This window comes from Schistocerca serialis, chromosome 5 (genome assembly GCF_023864345.2).
Source record: "Schistocerca serialis cubense isolate TAMUIC-IGC-003099 chromosome 5, iqSchSeri2.2, whole genome shotgun sequence".
Taxonomy (NCBI): Eukaryota; Metazoa; Arthropoda; class Insecta; order Orthoptera; family Acrididae; genus Schistocerca; species Schistocerca serialis.
In genome coordinates this window covers 410818901-410837497 of record NC_064642.1, presented here as the reverse complement: position 1 = coordinate 410837497, position 18597 = coordinate 410818901, and the positions used below count along the sequence as shown (strand labels likewise).

At 39.5% G+C, this 18597-nt stretch overlaps 1 protein-coding gene across 2 annotated transcripts in view; it reads left to right on the top strand.

The window, feature by feature from the left end:
* LOC126481034 (syntaxin-12-like) overlaps window positions 1-18597 on the top strand; it is a 59773-nt gene that overhangs the window by 29255 nt on the left and 11921 nt on the right. The window contains exons 6-8 of one of the 2 annotated variants that reach the window (XM_050104512.1): window positions 3227-3351; window positions 3432-3587; window positions 13807-13907. In XM_050104512.1, coding sequence (XP_049960469.1) covers window positions 3227-3351; window positions 3432-3587; window positions 13807-13899 — 374 coding nt within the window. In that variant the 3' untranslated portion in view covers window positions 13900-13907. The remainder of the gene's footprint in view (window positions 1-3226; window positions 3352-3431; window positions 3588-13806; window positions 13908-18597) is intronic. The other variant, XM_050104513.1, reaches the window with a different exon arrangement.

Here is an 18597-nt window from a genome sequence, read left to right as displayed (position 1 = left end):
TATCCAAATTTACCGCTGAATGTACCTGAAAAATTATATCATTGTATGAGACATAGTTCAGGAGTTATCTACATCTACATACATACTCTGCAAGCCACTGTGCATTTGATTGTGCATGGTGGAGGGTACAATGTTCTACTACTAATCATTTCTTTTCCTGTTCCAGTCGCAACTAGAGCGAGGGAAAAAAGACTGTTTTTATGTCTCAGTATGAGCTCTGATTTTTTGTATCTTATCTTCATGGTCGTTATGTGCAATTTATGTTGGTGGCATTAGAATTGTTTGACAGTCAGCTTCAAATGCCAGTTCTCTAAATTTTCTCAGTACTGTTTCTTGAAAAGAGTGTCATTTTCCCTCCAGGGATTCTCATTTGAGTTCCTGAAGCATCTTTGTAATACTTACATGTTGTTCAAAGCTACCGGTAACAAATCTAGCAACCTGCCTCTTAATTGCTTCGACTTCTTCTGTCAATCTGATGTGGTGTGCATCCCAAACACTTGAACAGTACTCAAGAACAGGTCGCACCAGAGTCCTGTATGCATTCTCCTTTACAGGTGAACTGCTCTTTCCTAAAGTTCTCCCAATACACCAAAGTCAACCATTCACGTTCCCAACCATTTCTCGCATGCTCATTCCATTTCATATCACTTGGCAATGTTACGTCCAGATATTTAAACAATTTGACTGTGTCAAGATCGACACTAGTAATATTGTATCCGAACATTACAGGTTTGTTCTTGCTACTCATCCACATTAATTTACATTGTTCCATGCTTAGAGCTAGCTACCATTCATCACACAAACTAGAAATTTTGTGTAAGTCATTTTGTCTCTTCCGACAGTCACTCAACTTCAATACTTTACTGTACACCACAGCATCATCGGCAAACAACCAGTGATTGCTGCACACCCTGTCTGCCAAATTATTAACGTATACAGAGAACAATAGTGCTCCTATCACACTTCCCTGGGCTCTCCTGATGATACGTTTGTCTCTGATGAGCTCTCAGCACTGAGGACAACACACAAGAGCTCTATTGCTTAAGAAGACACTCGCATATCTCTGAACTTATTCAATATGCTTGTATCTTTAATGGCCTGCAGTTGAGCACTGTGTCAAATACTTTCCAGAAATCTAGAAATATGGAATCTGCCTGTTGCCCTTCATCCATGGTTCTCAGTACATCATATGAGAAAAGGGTAAGCAGAGTTTCACACAAGTGATACTTTCTAAATCCATGCTGATTCGTGGACGTAAGCTTTTTGCTCTCAAGAAAGTTTAATGTAATTGAACTGAGAATATGTTCAAGGATTCTGCAGCAAACAGAAGTTAGGGATATTGGTCTGTAATTCCTCAGATCCTTTCTTTTACCATTTTGTACTCTGGAGTCACCTATGTTTTTTCCAGTTGCTTGGGACTTGGTGCGGGGTGAGAGACTCATGATAAATGCAAGCTAGGTAAGAGGCCAGTGGCAAGCCTTCACACTCATCTCCCTTTCACTGCCACTGCCTGTAACTCTCTCTTTCCCACTGTCTCCTTTTTCTCCCATTTATTTACAGTATGTTGCACAGTCACTGTCTCCTCTCCCGTACCCACTCTTGTTTTCTCAGAAACTGCTTATGAACAAATGCTGCTTTTATAAACCACCAAAGATTCAACCCAGACCACACCTAATGCAAAACAACCAACCAACCAATTTGCTTAATTTTTCTGGGCTGGAGGAAGTATGTAATGTACTGTAGAATAGCTACAGCATGCCCATTCTTTCAGTAGATATACCAGGTGTACCGGTATGAAATGAGCGTTAAGATACAGATGTGTCGATAGGGAACATTTGTTGTGGATGAGCCTTAATTTTTGTTTGTTTGGTTGGTATGACATCTGTCAAAGATATTTAGTACACATAAAGTCATGGAACAAACATCATCATATGCTTTCATCATGTTAACAATGTCGAATTATGTACCAGAAAGTGATGATTTGTGGAAAGCATTAATTTTTTGTTTTCATTTGGGAAAAAAAAATGCTGCAGAGTCACATTGCATGGTTGTCAAGGCATATGGTGATCATGCTCTATCAGAAGCAACATGCAAAAGATGGTTTCAACAGTTCAGAAATAATGATTTTGACGTAAGAAATGAAGAACATGGAAGACCACCAAAAAAGTTCGAAGACGCCGAATTGCAAGCAATATTGGATGAATATGATACTTTGAGTCGGAAGCAAATGGTAGCAACGCTAAATGTTGCACAACAAACAATTTCTGACCGTTTGAAAGCTATGGGAAAGATCCAAAAGTGTGGAAAATGGGTGCCACATGAATTGAATGAAAGACAGATGGAAAACCGAAAAACCATTTGTCAAATTTTACTTCAAAGACATTAGAGAAAACCAATTTTGCATGGATTGAAAAATGGATGTATTTTAAGAATCCTAAACGGGAAAAATCATGGGTTAATCTGGGACAACCATAAACATAGACTGCAAAACCAGATCGATTCAGCAAGAAGACAAAGCTCTGTGTTTGGTGGGATCAGAAAGGTGTGGTGAATCATGAGCTTCTAAAACCTGGTGCAACTGTGAGAACTAATCACTACAGACCTATGATCAATTTGAACTATTCATTGATCGAAAAAAGACCGGAATGGGCCAGAAGGCATGGAAAAGTAATTTTTTTACACGACAATGCACCTGCACACAAAGCAAAACTGGTTCAGGATGCAGTCAAAACACTTGGCTGGGAGCTGCTGCCCCACCCGCCATATTCACCATACTTTACATTATTATCATCATCATCAAGATCCTTACGTCCCATCACCATATTTCCTAAATCGTATGAATGAAAATTGTCCTTTTAACATATCTTTTGGTTTTGCACTCACCCTGGCCTGAAAGTCTGCTTGTCTGTCCTCTATCCCCCGTCACCGCTCCCTTTTACTCATCACTCCCCTTTTCACTCTGTGCAGTCAGTATGCAGTGAACTGTTGTCTTTACTCAGTCCATTGTTTATATTTCACATGGAATTTGCCAGTTTCACTTAATGGCATGACACTCACTGTTTCCTATTTGTAATTCCAGTTGAAGATGCTGTTGTGGGTGAAGGATTAATTTTTGTTGTTGTTGTTCCAGAATGGGGAACCAAGTGCTTGTGTAAATGATTGGATATGCAGGTAGAGTAATTCAGTGATTAATTATTATTTCTTTTTTTTTTTTTTTTTTCTTCAGAAGGTCGCTTTTCTGGTCAGTTGATAGAATTACAAGATAGTTCGGAAAGGCAACAAGCCCAACTCCAAGAAGAAAGAAATCTGCAGCTTATAGAAGAACAGGAACAGGCCATTCGTCAGCTGGAGGTAAACTGTCTTACTACAACTGTTTGGAATACAAATTTTTCTCTTTGTGACATTGTTTTACAAGTGATTTAATTTTGCAGAGTGATATACTGGATGTAAACCAGATTTTTAAGGATCTTGGAGCTCTTGTACATGATCAAGGGGAAGTTATAGACAGCATTGAAGCAAGTGTTGAAAAGACTGAAATTTCGGTTGGGTCAGGAACAGAACAGCTTCGTCAGGCTGCCACGTATCAGGTAACTGTTGTTAACAGTTGTCTAAATGCTTACCGTAAAATTTTTGATAAGTTACCACTTCTTTGCATGTTGTTTAATGATATTTTATGAATAGAAATGAAATTAATAGATGGTAGTGTGAATACCAGTGTTGTAGATTGTTGCTGTATGCTAAGTAAGCAGTAGCTGTACTGTTCAGTGGTTTCAGTGCAATTTACTTAGTGGATGTTATTTATTAGGTGATGGAGATATGGCTCCACTGTCATGATAAGGCAGTTTCTCGAAATGAAGCGATATATTTTTAAAATAAAAAGTATTTGAGTCGTCTTCATACAAAATAGGCATTTTTAAGCTGTAAAGTGCCTATTTTGAATTTTCTTATATTATTTCAGTTACAGTGCTTGAATGCATAGAAATTATGGCTTGTTATTTCATTTTAACATTATGATTAGTTGTATGGTGACAGAATTATTCTTCTTCAAACAATAATGAAATTTGTTTTAAGAGACAGAAATTTAAATGCCTATTACAGAAACACGTAATCCGAAGTGTATCAAATATGCAACTATTGAGTATATAAAAGAGAATTAAAATGTGACAGACTAAAAGGTTTGAGTGTTCAGGGGAAAATATGAGACAAAAATTGCGGAGTGTATTTTATGGGATTGGACTGTGAAACTGAAGGACATGTATAAATGAACAGCAAGTAATAGTCGGAATGCTATGTAAGAGGTTGCTTGATTGCCAGATACTCTTTTTCATAAATGAAGAAATTGCAATCTGTCTGGGGAGAAAACAGTATTAAACTGGATTGCATCATTGTTATCCAGTTAATCACTCAAATTGCTTCATATTGATGGGCATCTTGTGAATCACCATGTGAATAGTCAATGTATGTGCCACAGGACTAAAAATCACAGTAAACACCTGTTTCCTGTGAAAAATGTGTAGCCATAAATTCATCAACTGAACCATGCCATCCCCGTTTATGTAATAAATTGATTTACAGGGAACAGCTCGTTTCTCCTGGGAAATACCTTCCAAAAACAATGTGTGATTGTCTTGCAGCACTTTCTTGTTCCATTTCACCCTTTCACTTACATTTTTAATCTATTATCAAGGCTTCTTCAAATGTTTGTTGGTCCTTACAGTCTGTGAAAGTAGAAGCTTCGCAATTTTCATGTATTATTGGATGCTTGGTCATCCCTCAACTATGTTACTGTATTTCAGCAATTTCTGTTCTTATAATATCTTAATCAGTAATTTTGTAATCTTCATTTTCAATATTAGCTTCCGACCTACATTCAGTCTGAGTTGTTGAGTCTTGAAATGCCGTGAGGCGTATCCATTCTTTTCTTAATGGAATAGGCATAAATTTATGTCCTAGGTTTATTGCCATATTACAGTTCATATTGAGATACTCCAGCTATTTTGTAAGGCCCTGTTCATTTTAAAGCATGTGTGGCTGAATTTGTCATTTGGCCCAGAGACTCCATGGAATATTAGTGTGAGCATGCATCATTGCTCTAGTTGTTTTCATATGGAGAAGGATTCTCTCTTTCATCTAAGACATTTTGCCATGGATTGTGGGGCATTGCTGGATGTTGAACTATCTCTTGTCTATGAAGATAACCTTTTTGTTGTCAAACTTTTGTTATCACACAAAAGAACATTAACACAGTGTCTAACAGTTTTGCTTCAGCTATAAATGGCCTCAATTTAGAAACAGCCTTGTGATTGCCTCTGATGAAATAAACATGTTGAAATTTGCCGTACAGTCATATTTAAAAAACGAAAAATAATGGTATCCAGACACAAAAAACTTCAAAATCGATCACAAATCTCTGATGAGTGAGCTGTACTGGCTTTGTGGCATTTTCTCTTCTGCTGAAAGGAGGTCTGTTAGTTTTTCCATAAACGTAACCTTCACATAAGTAAAAAATCAGACCAAAATTGTTCAACTACTTTTAGGTAATTTTCTTCTTATGATGATCATTGTAATGTCCAAATCTTTCATGATAAAACTGAAATGACCTGTCTGAATGCATTACTGTGACAAAACAAATGAGAGTTAACGCTTCTTCTTATGGTTAATTTGATGAAGCCTTCAAAGTTATTTTGTGCTCCCCCTAGTACCATGTTTGACCCAGTTTTCAGAATATGGTTTTCTACTGATGTGAATTCAGTATATGATTTTTTTTTTTTATCATGTGCAGCAAGAACAGAATTAAGTCCATTTGAGTTTTTGGAACTTATCATATATTTCCGTGTGTCATTTTCTGCCAACTTTTGTTTATTGCTGCTTTGCTGCTTCATTATCTATAGTTCCTTCACATATTGCTGCAACAGTTGGCCCATCTGCTGTCATAATACTATATACTGGCAAAAATAGTTCATTAGTAACATGGCATGATGCTCCGTTATTTGCAGACAAGTTTTTTCTTTCTTTCTTTCTTTCTTTCTTTCTTCCTTTCTTTCTTTCTTCTTTTCTTTCTTTTTTATCTGTAACATGGTCGACTTGAGAATTATAAATGGTGTATGATTTTTTTGTGGCCTTCCATCTGCAATCCACTTCAGACATCGATCACATGACTTGGCTTGTTGCAGTAATGGCAGACTATTTTCTTCTTCTGCTTGATTTCTGTTGAATATATCTTCCGTTGTTTGGAACCAAAGTGCTTTCTGAGAATTGTATTCTTTTATTTTATTTTATAAAGCCCTTTCATAAGCACACAGCGTTGTTGTCCTATTATAAACTGTTCTGTCACTTTTGGACATTGGCTAAGTGGATCTGAACAAAAAGTGTTCTCCTGGTAAGTTACCCAAAATCCTGCAGATTAAAAATAAATAAAGTGTTTCAAACAATGGAAAGTCCAGGTTGGAGTGTCAACAGTTATGAAGAGGATCGATAGCTACTCACCATTAAGATAGTGAGTTGAGTTGCAGACAGGTCCAGTAAAAAGGCATACCCGCTGAGCTTTCAGCCAAGGCTTTCTTCAGAAAAGCGCGCACACACACACACACACACACACACACACACACACACACACACACAAGTAGCCATACCTCATGCACACATGGCTACTATTTCTGGCTGTTCTGACCAAGTTACTCATAGTATCTTTGTTCATTTCTTATTTCAAATTATTCCACAAAATTTTAGGCTGTGCACTTTCTCTTTAGAAATGCCTTCAAATAATCTCAGCTTTGGGAAATGCTTCCAAAGCAACCTTATATACAAATTTTCCAGGCTGACTTCAGTTTTCTGCAACTGGATCTGCTGTCACTAATTTACCACTGAAATGCCCCTTAACAAAGACTTCCTTTATTACCTCCATTAGATTTTCCTTGAAGGCAGCCAGACTGGTAAGTCTTGTTGTATGCATTTCTGCACTGTCACTGAAAATCTGTTTCATTACAAAAAAAAAGAAGTTGTATTGATTTTGCAAATCATAGACACTAAATACTTTAAACAATAAGTGATTGTACCCAAAACCTGTTGAGACATTGGTGCAGACAACACAAGGCTCATTTGTGAATTGTCTCTTTATTGATACACTCTTTCAGCAAGGCACAAAAAGGAAAAAAAAAGTAGTTGCTGTGCAGTAAAGAGGGGAAAATGCGTAGAGTTTAGAAATATGCTAAAGCTATTAAAGTAAATAAATGTCTTTAGACATCATTAACAGTGATTTGTGTCATACTAAAACACATGTGAAGAATGGAGTAAAATTTGAGGTACCAAATGTCATAATCACTCGAAACTTGACCCAAAAAGAAAAAGTAAGAAGACAGTTACCTGGCTTTGGAGTATGCACTTACTGAAGTAACTGTTAGTGTAAGGAGGGAATAAAAGGGACAAAAAGTGGTACAGTGATGAATATGCAGACAAATATAAAAAAATCTGGTTGTAAAAATAATTGATGCAATAGTTAAGTGTGTTAATAGATTTGGCAGATACGAGTAAATGTGTTGTTGCTCGACATACTGACAGACGTATCCTGGTAGATACAAATGTGTATAATGTGAATACATTAAAATGATACTAAATAGGGTCATGTTAGGAAAATCTGTGGTTGGATGAAGCAAGTACAGGGTGGTTTTAAACTGACAGTGTTCAGAGTGCTGCAGTGGAGGACACTGAAACATTGTAGGTATGTTCAGTAATTGGTGCACTCATGGAGTATGCTGAAAAAATAATAGTTTCACTGTCTGCCACCAGGTGAAAATATGGTGCTTAAGCGGTCAGAATGTGGTGTGGGTGCAGGAGAAGGGAAGGAATGATCACACACGTGATGACAGTGGTTCTGGCACGTTTATTAGAAATGGTCACAAGTTAAATCTTGTGTTTGATATGATCTTCTGACTCAGCAGCATGATGCATCTGTAACATGGCATGGTCAACACTTGCTCGTAACATATTTGGTGTAAGCAGTGACATATTGTTGTACGCTATCCTTCAGAACAGAAAGAGTCCAGATACATCGTTGATAGATATGATCTTTCAGATAGACCTACAATGGGAAGTTGCATAGATCTATCAGGGAATCTGGGAGGTTACACATCTTGAAATTGCCTAGAGCTGATGTGGTCATTGCCAAAGGCTTCTCGAAGCAGGTCCTTCACCAGGCAAGCAACATGTGGCATTGTACTATCTTACCTGAAAATAATGGTGTGGACACAGTTGTATTCTTGTAAAGTTGGAATCGCGTGTTACATAAGGAGATCCATATAATGTTCAAATGTTACTGTACACCTAACAGTACTGTTAGGTGTCGTCTCCTCAAAGAAAAACAACCTAAGACTGAAGGAGCTTGTGGAACCATACCACACAGTCACATGAGCTGAGTCCAATGGATGTTTGTACATACCATGTGGCAGAGTAGAACCCCATATGCAACACTTCTGTGCATTCACAGCACTGTGCAGAGTAAAATATGCCTCATCCACCTAGAGAATATTCCCCAGCCACATGTCATCCATTTCCATAATGTTTTCAGCAATTGATTTCGCAGTTTGCAGCCCAAATATCTTACCCCTGATTCAGTGGTGTGTCCACGGCAATCTTTGTGACAGTGGCCATTTTCGTATTGTTCTCTCCCTCTCCGCTCACAGACATCTAGAACTTGCTCCACGTTGATCACTGTGGAAAGCTGTTTGGCAGGCTTTCTCCTCTGCAGCCACTTTTGCAACCAGTCATGTGACTGATGTTGACCAATTGGTACAAGATACCACTGATAATATTACTCGTGCTGCAGCAGCATTGATACCCTACTCCTCCAGCTCATCTCAATGACCGCCGGTGGTCTGAAGATATAGGCACAGCTATCAGGGAATGCCGCAGGCCACTTCAACGGTACAAGCACCATCCATCTATGCATAATTTAATAGCATTCAAGAGACTCCAGGCAAAAGCACGATTTTTAATAAAGAAAGGGAAGCAGGAGTGTTGGGAGAAATATGTCTCAACTACGCGATCCCACACCCTACCACCCTAAGTGCGGACTAAACTCAGCTGCATTAGCAGCCATCCACCACCATGGCTGTTCCTAGAATCCTTGTCAGTGGTAACATCTGCACTGATCCCGTAATTCCTGCCAAATGTTCTGCAGCGCACTTCACTGAAGTGTCCACTTGCTGTAATTACCATTCTCATTTCCTGACCGGGAAACACCTCATTGAGTGCCACCTGCTACCTTTCCATTCATACGGCTCTCTATAATACAATGTCACTTTTAGTGAATGGGAGCTGCACAGCACTTTCAGTGTGTCGTGCTACAGCTCAAACATCATCTTTCCGACAGCATGAAACATGTCCTTGGGCTTTTTAGTTAGACTTGGTGGGAGAGAGTATTTCCCTCTAAATGGCAGAAAGGTATTATTATTATTCCTGTTCTGAAACTGGAAAAGAACCCACATATTTTAACTAACTACCGGACAGTTTCTCTGATTAATGGGCTGTGTAAACTATTCGAATGAATGGTCAATTACCATCTTTGTTGGTGCCTTGAAGCCAGAGGGCACATATTGTGATTCTAAAGTGGCTTTTGAGCTTTCCGGTCAACCACAGGTCAGCTGATTCATTTGGAATCCACAGTGCACAATGCTTTTGCGCATTGCCATGTGATTGCTGTGTTCTTCGACGTGCAGATTGCCTGTGATACCACCTGGTGATGTCACATCCTATCAACACTGCATGAGTGGTGTTTCTGGGGTAGTTTACCCATTTTTATCCAGTATTTCCTATTTCTCCAGTTTTTTCGGGTCAGGATGGGTTCGACACTCTGCAACCAGTATGTAAAGGAAACTGGAGTCCCTCAGGGATCGGTTCTGAGTGTAACACTATTATTTACTATTGCCATCAATGGCATGGTAAATGCAGGAGGCCCCGCAGTCTCTTCATCACTGTACATGGATGACCTTTGTCCTTGAAACTTCCTGGCTGATTAAAACTGTGTGCCAGGCCGAGACTCGAACTCAGGACCTTTGCCTTTCGAAAGGCAAAGGTCCCGAGTTCGAGTCCTGGCCCAGCACACAGTTTTAATCTGTCAGGAAGTTTCATATCAGCGCACACTCCACTGCAGAGTGAAAATCTCATTATGGAAACATACCCGAGGCTGTGGCTGAGCCATGTCTCCGCAATATCCTTTCTTTCAGGAGTGCTAGTTCTGCAAGGTTCGCAGGAGATCTTCTGTAAAGTTTGGAGGGTAGGAGACGAGGTACTGGCAGAAGCAAAGCTGTGAGGACGGGGTGTGGGTCGTGCTTAGGTAGCTCAGTTTGTAAGAGCACTTGCCCGTGAAAGGCAAAGGTCCCGAGTTCGAGACTCGGCCTGGCACACAGTTTTAATTTGCCAGTAAGTTTCATATCAGCACACACTCCGCTGCGGAGTGAAAATCTCATTCTGGACCTTGTCCTTATTACACCTCTGCATCACTGTGCACTGCTGAGTGCCAACTTCAGGGGGCTGTCTGGAAAGTCAATGACTGGGACCTGAATCACAGCTATCAATTTTCTCCTGCAAAATCACAAGTTATGCATTTTTGTCAACTTCTGACTGTGCACCTGCACCCAGAAATTTATCTTGATGACCAGTTACTTGAAGTCATTCGAACTTTCCAATTCTTAGGTGTTTTATTTGACCTCATTCTAACTTGGCTGCCACGTCTACTGGCTCAAGGCAACTTGCATGAAGAAGCTGAACACACTCCGTTTTCTTAGGCACTCCTTGTGGGCTGTGAGAGGCACAGTTCTTGTGAGATTTTACAAAGCAGTGATTTTATCCTGCTTGGACTATGGGTGTATTGCCTATGGGTCGGCAGTACGGCCCATACTGATCCTGCTGGACACTGTTCACACACTGGTATGTGGTTGGAAATGGGGGCCTTCCGTACAAGCCCTGTTGACAGCTTCCTGGCGGAAGCTGTTGTCCCACTACTGCGGTTCAGATGACAACAGCTTGTGGCAAGTTACTCAGTCACAGTCTCTTAGATGCCTAGCCATCCATGTCACTCAACTTTGTTCCATAACCAGCCATTTTGACTGATTGTGCATTGCCCAAAACTGGGAGATCAGTTGGGTGGCCCCAAGAAGGATGCTGATCCTACCCTTCTCCTCTATGATTATTGTAATTCAGTATGCATCTGCACAGATGAATCGAAAGTCAAGGACATGGTCAGTTATGCTTTTGCACATGCAAGGGGACACGAGAAGCACTCTCTGCAGAGTACCTGCAGTGTATACACTGGAGAACTGGTTGCCATCTGTCAGGCATTGAGATACGTCAAATCCCACGTCACGACGAACTTTCTGTTCTGTAGAGATTCCACGAGTTGCTTAGAAGGCATAACCCTATGCTGCCTTAAAATTGTTTTGATCACCAACATCCAGGACGTACTGGCTGACCACCTCTGCTCTGGAAAGACAGTGACCTTCATCTGGACACTGAGCCATATAGGTATTCCAGGAAATGAGTTCAGTGATCATTCGGCTAAAGACAAAACTACAGGAGATCAACTTGATTTAGGGATAATGGGCACAGAGTTAAGATTACAACTCTGATGCAATAATTTGAGACTCTGGTAATTGGATTGGCAGGCTACTGCAACCAAAAACAAGTTGGGAGCAATTAAAGGGTCCACTAAGGTGTGGCAAACATATTTCCAGGTCCCTCAGAAAGATTCCATTGTGTGTGCCGACTATACATTGGCCACATGACTCACCTACAAGTCCCTTCTGTGTCAGTAGGATCCTCCTCACTGCAGCTACGGTAGTCCGCTGACGATAGTGCGTAATCTTAGTGAGTGAGCCCTGCTGGCTGATCTGTGGCACACTCCCAGCTTGCCTACCTCACTGCTTCAGATGGTTGCAGATGATGAGACAGCCACTACCAAAGTGTTGCATTTCCTGAGGGAGAGCATAGTTTACATTAATCTATAATAGTTCTTCACTTTCAATGTTAGGGGTGGTTGGGGGGAGGGGGGGGGGGGGCTAGATCGTCCCTCTGGTGGGTATCCACCAAAGCAACTGGAGGTTACTTTCTTCACCTCTCACCTTGTTGTGCCTTTCGACACTCTTGTGCAAGATGCTGCCTGGGTTATCTCTGTTTTCATTTACCTATTGTGTTACAACTACTGTCGTGCACTTTCGAACTCTTTGATTTGCTTGTATAGTTTGAGTAGCCAAATCCCCATTTTTACCTTTTTACATGTTTCTCTCATGATAGGACGGACTGATGACCCAGTGGTTTAGTCCCTTCACACACACAATCATAATAATCTGCGAGTGCCAAAAAACGAAGATCAAAGCCATTGTGTTGTAGCCTATCTTGAGGGATTTGTTTGGTGCACATTGAGTCTTGTAGTAATACCAATGTAAAATGCACCATAAAATCTTTTGAACTGTTAACCAGGGGAAAGGCAATTCTTGTGACACAGCTCGAGAACTGACCGCAGAATTTGAGGCATGCACTCTGATTGGCTGTAGCTACAGCAACTTCATCAACAGCTGTTATGGGAATGGCCTGCTGTCCTCTCTGCTGCACAACCTAGTTCAACTGTCTCTTCATATTTCTTTATCACATTCTTTAGCCCTTTTATTGATGTGGGGCCTCTTTGCAACTATTTCTGTCAGTGACCTTGCTGCCTTCCTGATAAAATAACTTTACCAGCAGTGCATGGTCTTCTTCTCAATAACCATTGTGTCCCATACGGGGAATATTTCACACTCTCACTACATACAGCACCATATTTTCACCTAGTGGCAGAAATTGGACCTATTTTTTTTCTTTTTTTCTGCATATTCCATGAGCACACTAATTAATGGTGTGTACAGCCTGCACTGCAGCACCAGCACACTGTCATTTTAGTTATAACCACTCGGTAGACACATGGAAAAAAGCTGGCATAAGTGTGTCACAGATAGTGCTGGCATTAATATAAGAGTTTTTGTAGCTGTGTTTGGAAAATAGCATAATACAGAGGTGAAATGAAGCTACATACTATTTAATTCAGATGCCCACTTAATCATAAAATTTCAAATGTTTGTCATGTGATAGATTTTATTCTATATTAATTGGCTTGTGAAGCTTACATTCTAGAGGGATCTCTCATCTCTTAGAACATTTTAGCTTGTTAGTACCTTATTATTTACACAGAGGTAGCATTTTAAGAGTTTTCATTTACTGATGTATCAAAATAGTAGAATATTTACTTAATTTATTAATTGCAGATGGTTTAATTTAGTATGCGGTCAATAAAAGTTTATATTTATACTTTAAGAGATAATTTTCGTACCTTAATTTCGATTGAAACATGCTTTAAAAGAAAAGGAAAATTACTTGAGGAAATGATTGATATAGAGAATCGACAGATTTGCATAATTAAGAGTTTCTTTGCTAGAATGAAATTTTCACTCTACAGCGGAGTGTGCGCTGATATGAAACTTCCTGGCAGATTAAAACTGTGTGCCAGACCGAGACTCTAACTCGGGACCCGAGTTTGAGTCTCGGTCCGGCACACAGTTTTAATCTGGCAGGAAGTTAGTTTCTTTGCTGTTTAGAATGACATTATGAATGTATATCGCTATTCAGAGTAGCAAAATCACAGTTATTGCTAACTTGTAGATAATTAAAATTAGTTTTCATGTTGTTTGCAAATTACTGTTATTACAAGTAGTGTGTGTTAGAAGTAAAGACCTTTTTTATTTGTTGGTTTTCATTTTTTTACCTCTTTCTGAAATTTTACAGAATAAAGTTCGAACGAAGAAATGCATCCTTTGTATATGTTTAATTGTAGTTTTGGCTGTCATTATTGGAATAATTGCATGGCAGACATCATGATAATGAGTGTAAGTATGCTTTAGGATGCACTGTTTTATGCTTGCATGTTATTTATTGATTGTGCTGCCTTCCTGCTATTACACAGACAGGCATAACTAGAAAAATCTTGCATGAAAAATCAAAAAATTAAGAAATGTAAATGTCTCCTCAGGACGCATATTGTGTTAGTGGTGAAGAACAATAAAAGAAAAATGAAAGCTGAATCTTCAGACTTCACAGTTTATTGATTCAGTACCCAGGCAATAATATAATTTAATTTGTCTTTGAATAGCATACATCTTGGGCAAACAGTTTTTCTCTTTTCTCGAGGCATATCCAATCCAGAAACAAATTTATTTGAGGGAAAACACTGACACAAGCTTCAACCTCAAGCTGAATGTAACGCAATTCCACATAAGAACATAGGTAATCGCTCATCAAACAGAAGTGGAACTTAGCAATGAGTGTACTCATAGAATTGATAAACTGTTGGGCTTTTGGATATAATCATCTTTCAGAAGCAAATGGGCACACATGGATGCACATCCAGATTCACAGTTACCCCCCCCCCACCCCCCCCCCCCCACACACACACACACACACACACACACACACACACACACACACACACACAAAATTGTATATAGCTCTACAATATAGATCCAGAGTAAGAAACAGATGTAAGAAAAGAAAGACACGACTTAATTAGGGTGGCAGTAAAATCGTGTAAGGTCAGTGTGAGGAATACATAGAGCAGATGGGTGGAATCAATAGGGATAAGATTTGACATCAAGACAAGTGGGAGGCAGGACTGGTGGAGGATGAGGCCAGGTGGATTCTGGAACAGGGAGTTACCAGCTGTGCAATGAGTGTCTGGTGTGTAGTGGGGTAGAGGAGGAAATGTGAATCAGCCACTGAAGTTGACTACTTTATGGTGAGCAGCATGCTTGCAAATGGGTAATCTGATTGGCCCCTGACCACAGTTTGGTTGTTACCATTCATCTGGGTGTATAGTTTTTTTCTGACTACCTAGAACTGTGTGTAGTAGTAATGTTTGTAATCAATGTGCATTCTTTCGCAGGTTGCCTTATGTGATAAGTTAAGAAATGCCGGGGATAGGGATGGAACAGAGGTGCTAGGCAGTGTGTGTGGGATGATAATTTTACATGGACTGTCCTCGCAGATATAATCCATAAGGCAAGACATTAGCAGTAGAAGATGCCTAGTGCATGTTGGACTGGTAGTGGAAAACCCGTTGTGGGGGAACAGAGGGGAGAACATTTATCATTGCAGGAAACAATGAGTCATAGTAAAAGACTTGACGTGGAAGGAGAATAAATTTTTGGAATTCCATTTCTCCTAGCACTCTCACCCCACTTCTTTCTTTCTTGTGTATGTGCCAGCCACCTTCCTGTTAACTACTGCATGGCCAATACAGGTACAATACCCCTCCCTCCCTCCCTCCCTCCCTCCCTCCCTCCCTCCCTCCCTCCCTCCCTCCCTGCTCCACTCCACTGTGTGTGTGTGTGTGTGTGTGTGTGTGTGTGTGTGTGTGTGTGTGTGTGTGCAGGGGAGGGGGGGAGGTGGTAGCATGCGTACTAATGCTGTGGGATAAACTGTTTTATTCTTTTTGAATGCCAGTCTCTTCCATTTGAGTAGTAGTCATCTGCCCTTTATACATAATCAGAATTTTTAATGAAGGTACTAGCATTAAGGTAGCAACATGGAATGTCAGAGGTTTAGCAAACAAAGAAGAAGAGTTGGCAGAAATTTTAAAGAAGACCAAGGTAGACATAGCTTTCATAATAGGAACTAAGAAAAAGCTACAGAGTAACGGTTGTGTAGGTAATATTTGATGTTATTTAATGGAACGTGAAAACAGGAGAGAGCAGGCAAAGGAAGTGCCATATATATATATATATATATATACATACATACATACATACATACATACATACATAGGAGATGGGAAAAGAAAATTATAGGCTATAGTTATATAAATAAAACAATTATAGTTTCAACTGTCAAATAAGAGGAACAAAACACGAGTGTGATTGCAGTTTACACTCCTGACAGGGGAAAAAAAAGAGGAATCTATAGATTTATGTGACAAACTGAAATAATTTTTGGATAAATATAATAATAAGCAGCAAATAATATTGACAGGAGATTTAAACACACGGGTAGTGAATAAAGCTATCCCAAAGATTGTGGGAATGTTGGGAGAAAAGTCATAAATGACAGTGGACGATTACTTAGAGATTTTGTTTCTTTTAACAAACTAAAAGTCACCAATACATTCTTCCACAAAAGACATGTCTGTAAATGTATATGTTAACTCAAGGATTTAAGTCCATTATTGACTACATTATCATTAATGGAAAATAAGGGGCACTAGAGTGTACATGGAATATGACAACGGTTCTGACCTTTTCTTGGTGATATCTCAAATAGATATGTACATGTATTGTAGAAAACAAAAAGTTGAAAGAAGAGATGAAGGAAGAAGTCTACAAAAAATAGTTTTTATTTTCGTTTCTTCAATTTTGTTGCTAATGTATATGGAGAATCTGTAAAGAAAATACACTATCTTTTTTTCTTTTTATCTAATTTGAATTACGGTTTTCCATTAGATGAGGAGCTGTAACAGTCAACAAATGCTACAGCAACAAATGCAAAAGTAGGTCTTACTCAACACAATGCTGACGTCTAGCAGGAGCATGGTGCACAGCCTCAGCTTCCAGTATTTCAGTTGGCATGTGGAGCCACTTGTTTGTAAATAGGAACTGATGTTTACGACTGTTTTTTTTAATTTTTTTAGTGACTGTGTTATCCGAAACATAAAGACGGAGACACATATATGTGCAGGTACAAAAATTGCTGCAATGAAATGGCAAAATGAAATAAAAAAGAACTCTATATGGCACAAATCGGATCCAGTAAAACTACATGAAATATATTGTTCTTTTTGCAGCAGTTCTGCATGTGTGTGTTGTGCAGTTACCAAAGCGTGGGGACTATTGGTCAACTGATCCATTTTTACAAACAGGCTTTGCAAATTGATTGTTGAGCCATGATATGTTTTCCAGTATTATGTTCATGCTGCATGCCAATGACAACTCAATGTATATAAAAAAGAGGAAACCCACAATCCTCTTCATAAAATTAGACCTGTGTTAGACTTCTTTGTTGACATATGTAGATCCAGTTTCATGCCATACAAAAAATCTGACTATATATGAAGCTATTTGTCCATTTCGTTGGCGTGTTGGCATTAGGGTTTACATGAAAAATAAACCCAATAAGTGTGGCATGAAGCTTTATGCACTTTGTGATGTTGCAACTGGCTATGTCCTGAACTGTGATTTTTTCACACACAGGATCAGGAGAGGGGGAATGACAACCATATTCTAGCGTTAGTAGGCAGACACTGTTCTCCATATTACGGTAAAGGCCACTGCATTTACATGGACAGATATTACACCAGTATTCCTTGACTGAAGATGATGATAGAGAAAAGTACATTAGCTGTTACAGCTTTAATGAATATAGAAAAGGCTTACCAACAAGCTTCACAACAAAGAAACTGAAGCAAAATGAAATGATATTTTTGAGGAATGGGCCATTCTAGCACTGAACTGGAAAAATGAGCGTGATGTATGCTGTCTGCCCACAAAACATCAGGCTACTACCAAATCGCTCCAGTACATTCAAAAGATGGTATTACAACATTAATGAAACCAGACCTTGTAATTGACAACAATATGAACGAGACTGGTGTAGATCATGTGGATCAGCTGTACAGTTGCTACCCATTCGCACGAAAAACAATTAAGTAGTGGAAAAAAAACTTTTCTTTCATAATTTTGTGATGACTGTAGTGAACAAATTTATTTTGTACAGATGTCAGTAAACAGGAAACCTCTTGTGGACTTCATAAAAATGTTGTCGTTAAATATGTCTGCTTGTGTCTGTATATGTGTGGATGGATATGTGTGTGTGTGCGCGAGTGTATACCCGTCCTTTTTTCCCCCTAAGGTAAGTCTTTCCGCTCCCGGGATTGGAATGACTCCTTACCCTCTCCCTTAAAACCCACATCCTTTCGTCTTTCCCTCTCCTTCCTTCTTTCCTGATGAGGCAACAGTTTGTTGCGAAAGCTTGAATTTTGTGTGTATGTTTGTGTTTGTTTGTGTGTCTGTCGACCTGCCAGCACTTTCATTTGGTAAGTCACATCATCTTTGTTTTCAGATATATCATAAAAAAGTTATAATACAGAGAAACATTCCACGTAGGAAACATATATCTAAAAACAAAGATGATGTGACTTAACAAATGAAAGTGCTGGCAGGTCGACAGACACACAAACACAAACATACATACAAAATTCAAGCTTTTGCAACAAACTGTTGCCTCATCAGGAAAGAGGGAAGGAGAGGGAAAGACGAAAGGATGTGGGTTTTAAGGGAGAGGGTAAGGAGTCATTCCAATCCCGGGAGCGAAAAGACTTACCTTAGGGGGGAAAAAAGGACGGGTATACACTCGCGCGCGCACACACACATATCCATCCACACATATACAGACACAAGCAGACATATTTAAAGACAAAGAGGTTGGGCAGAGATGTCAGTCGAGGCGGAAGTACAGAGGCAAAGATGTTGTTGAATGACAGGTGAGGTATGAGTGGCGGCAACTTGAAATTAGCGGAGATTGAGGCCTGGT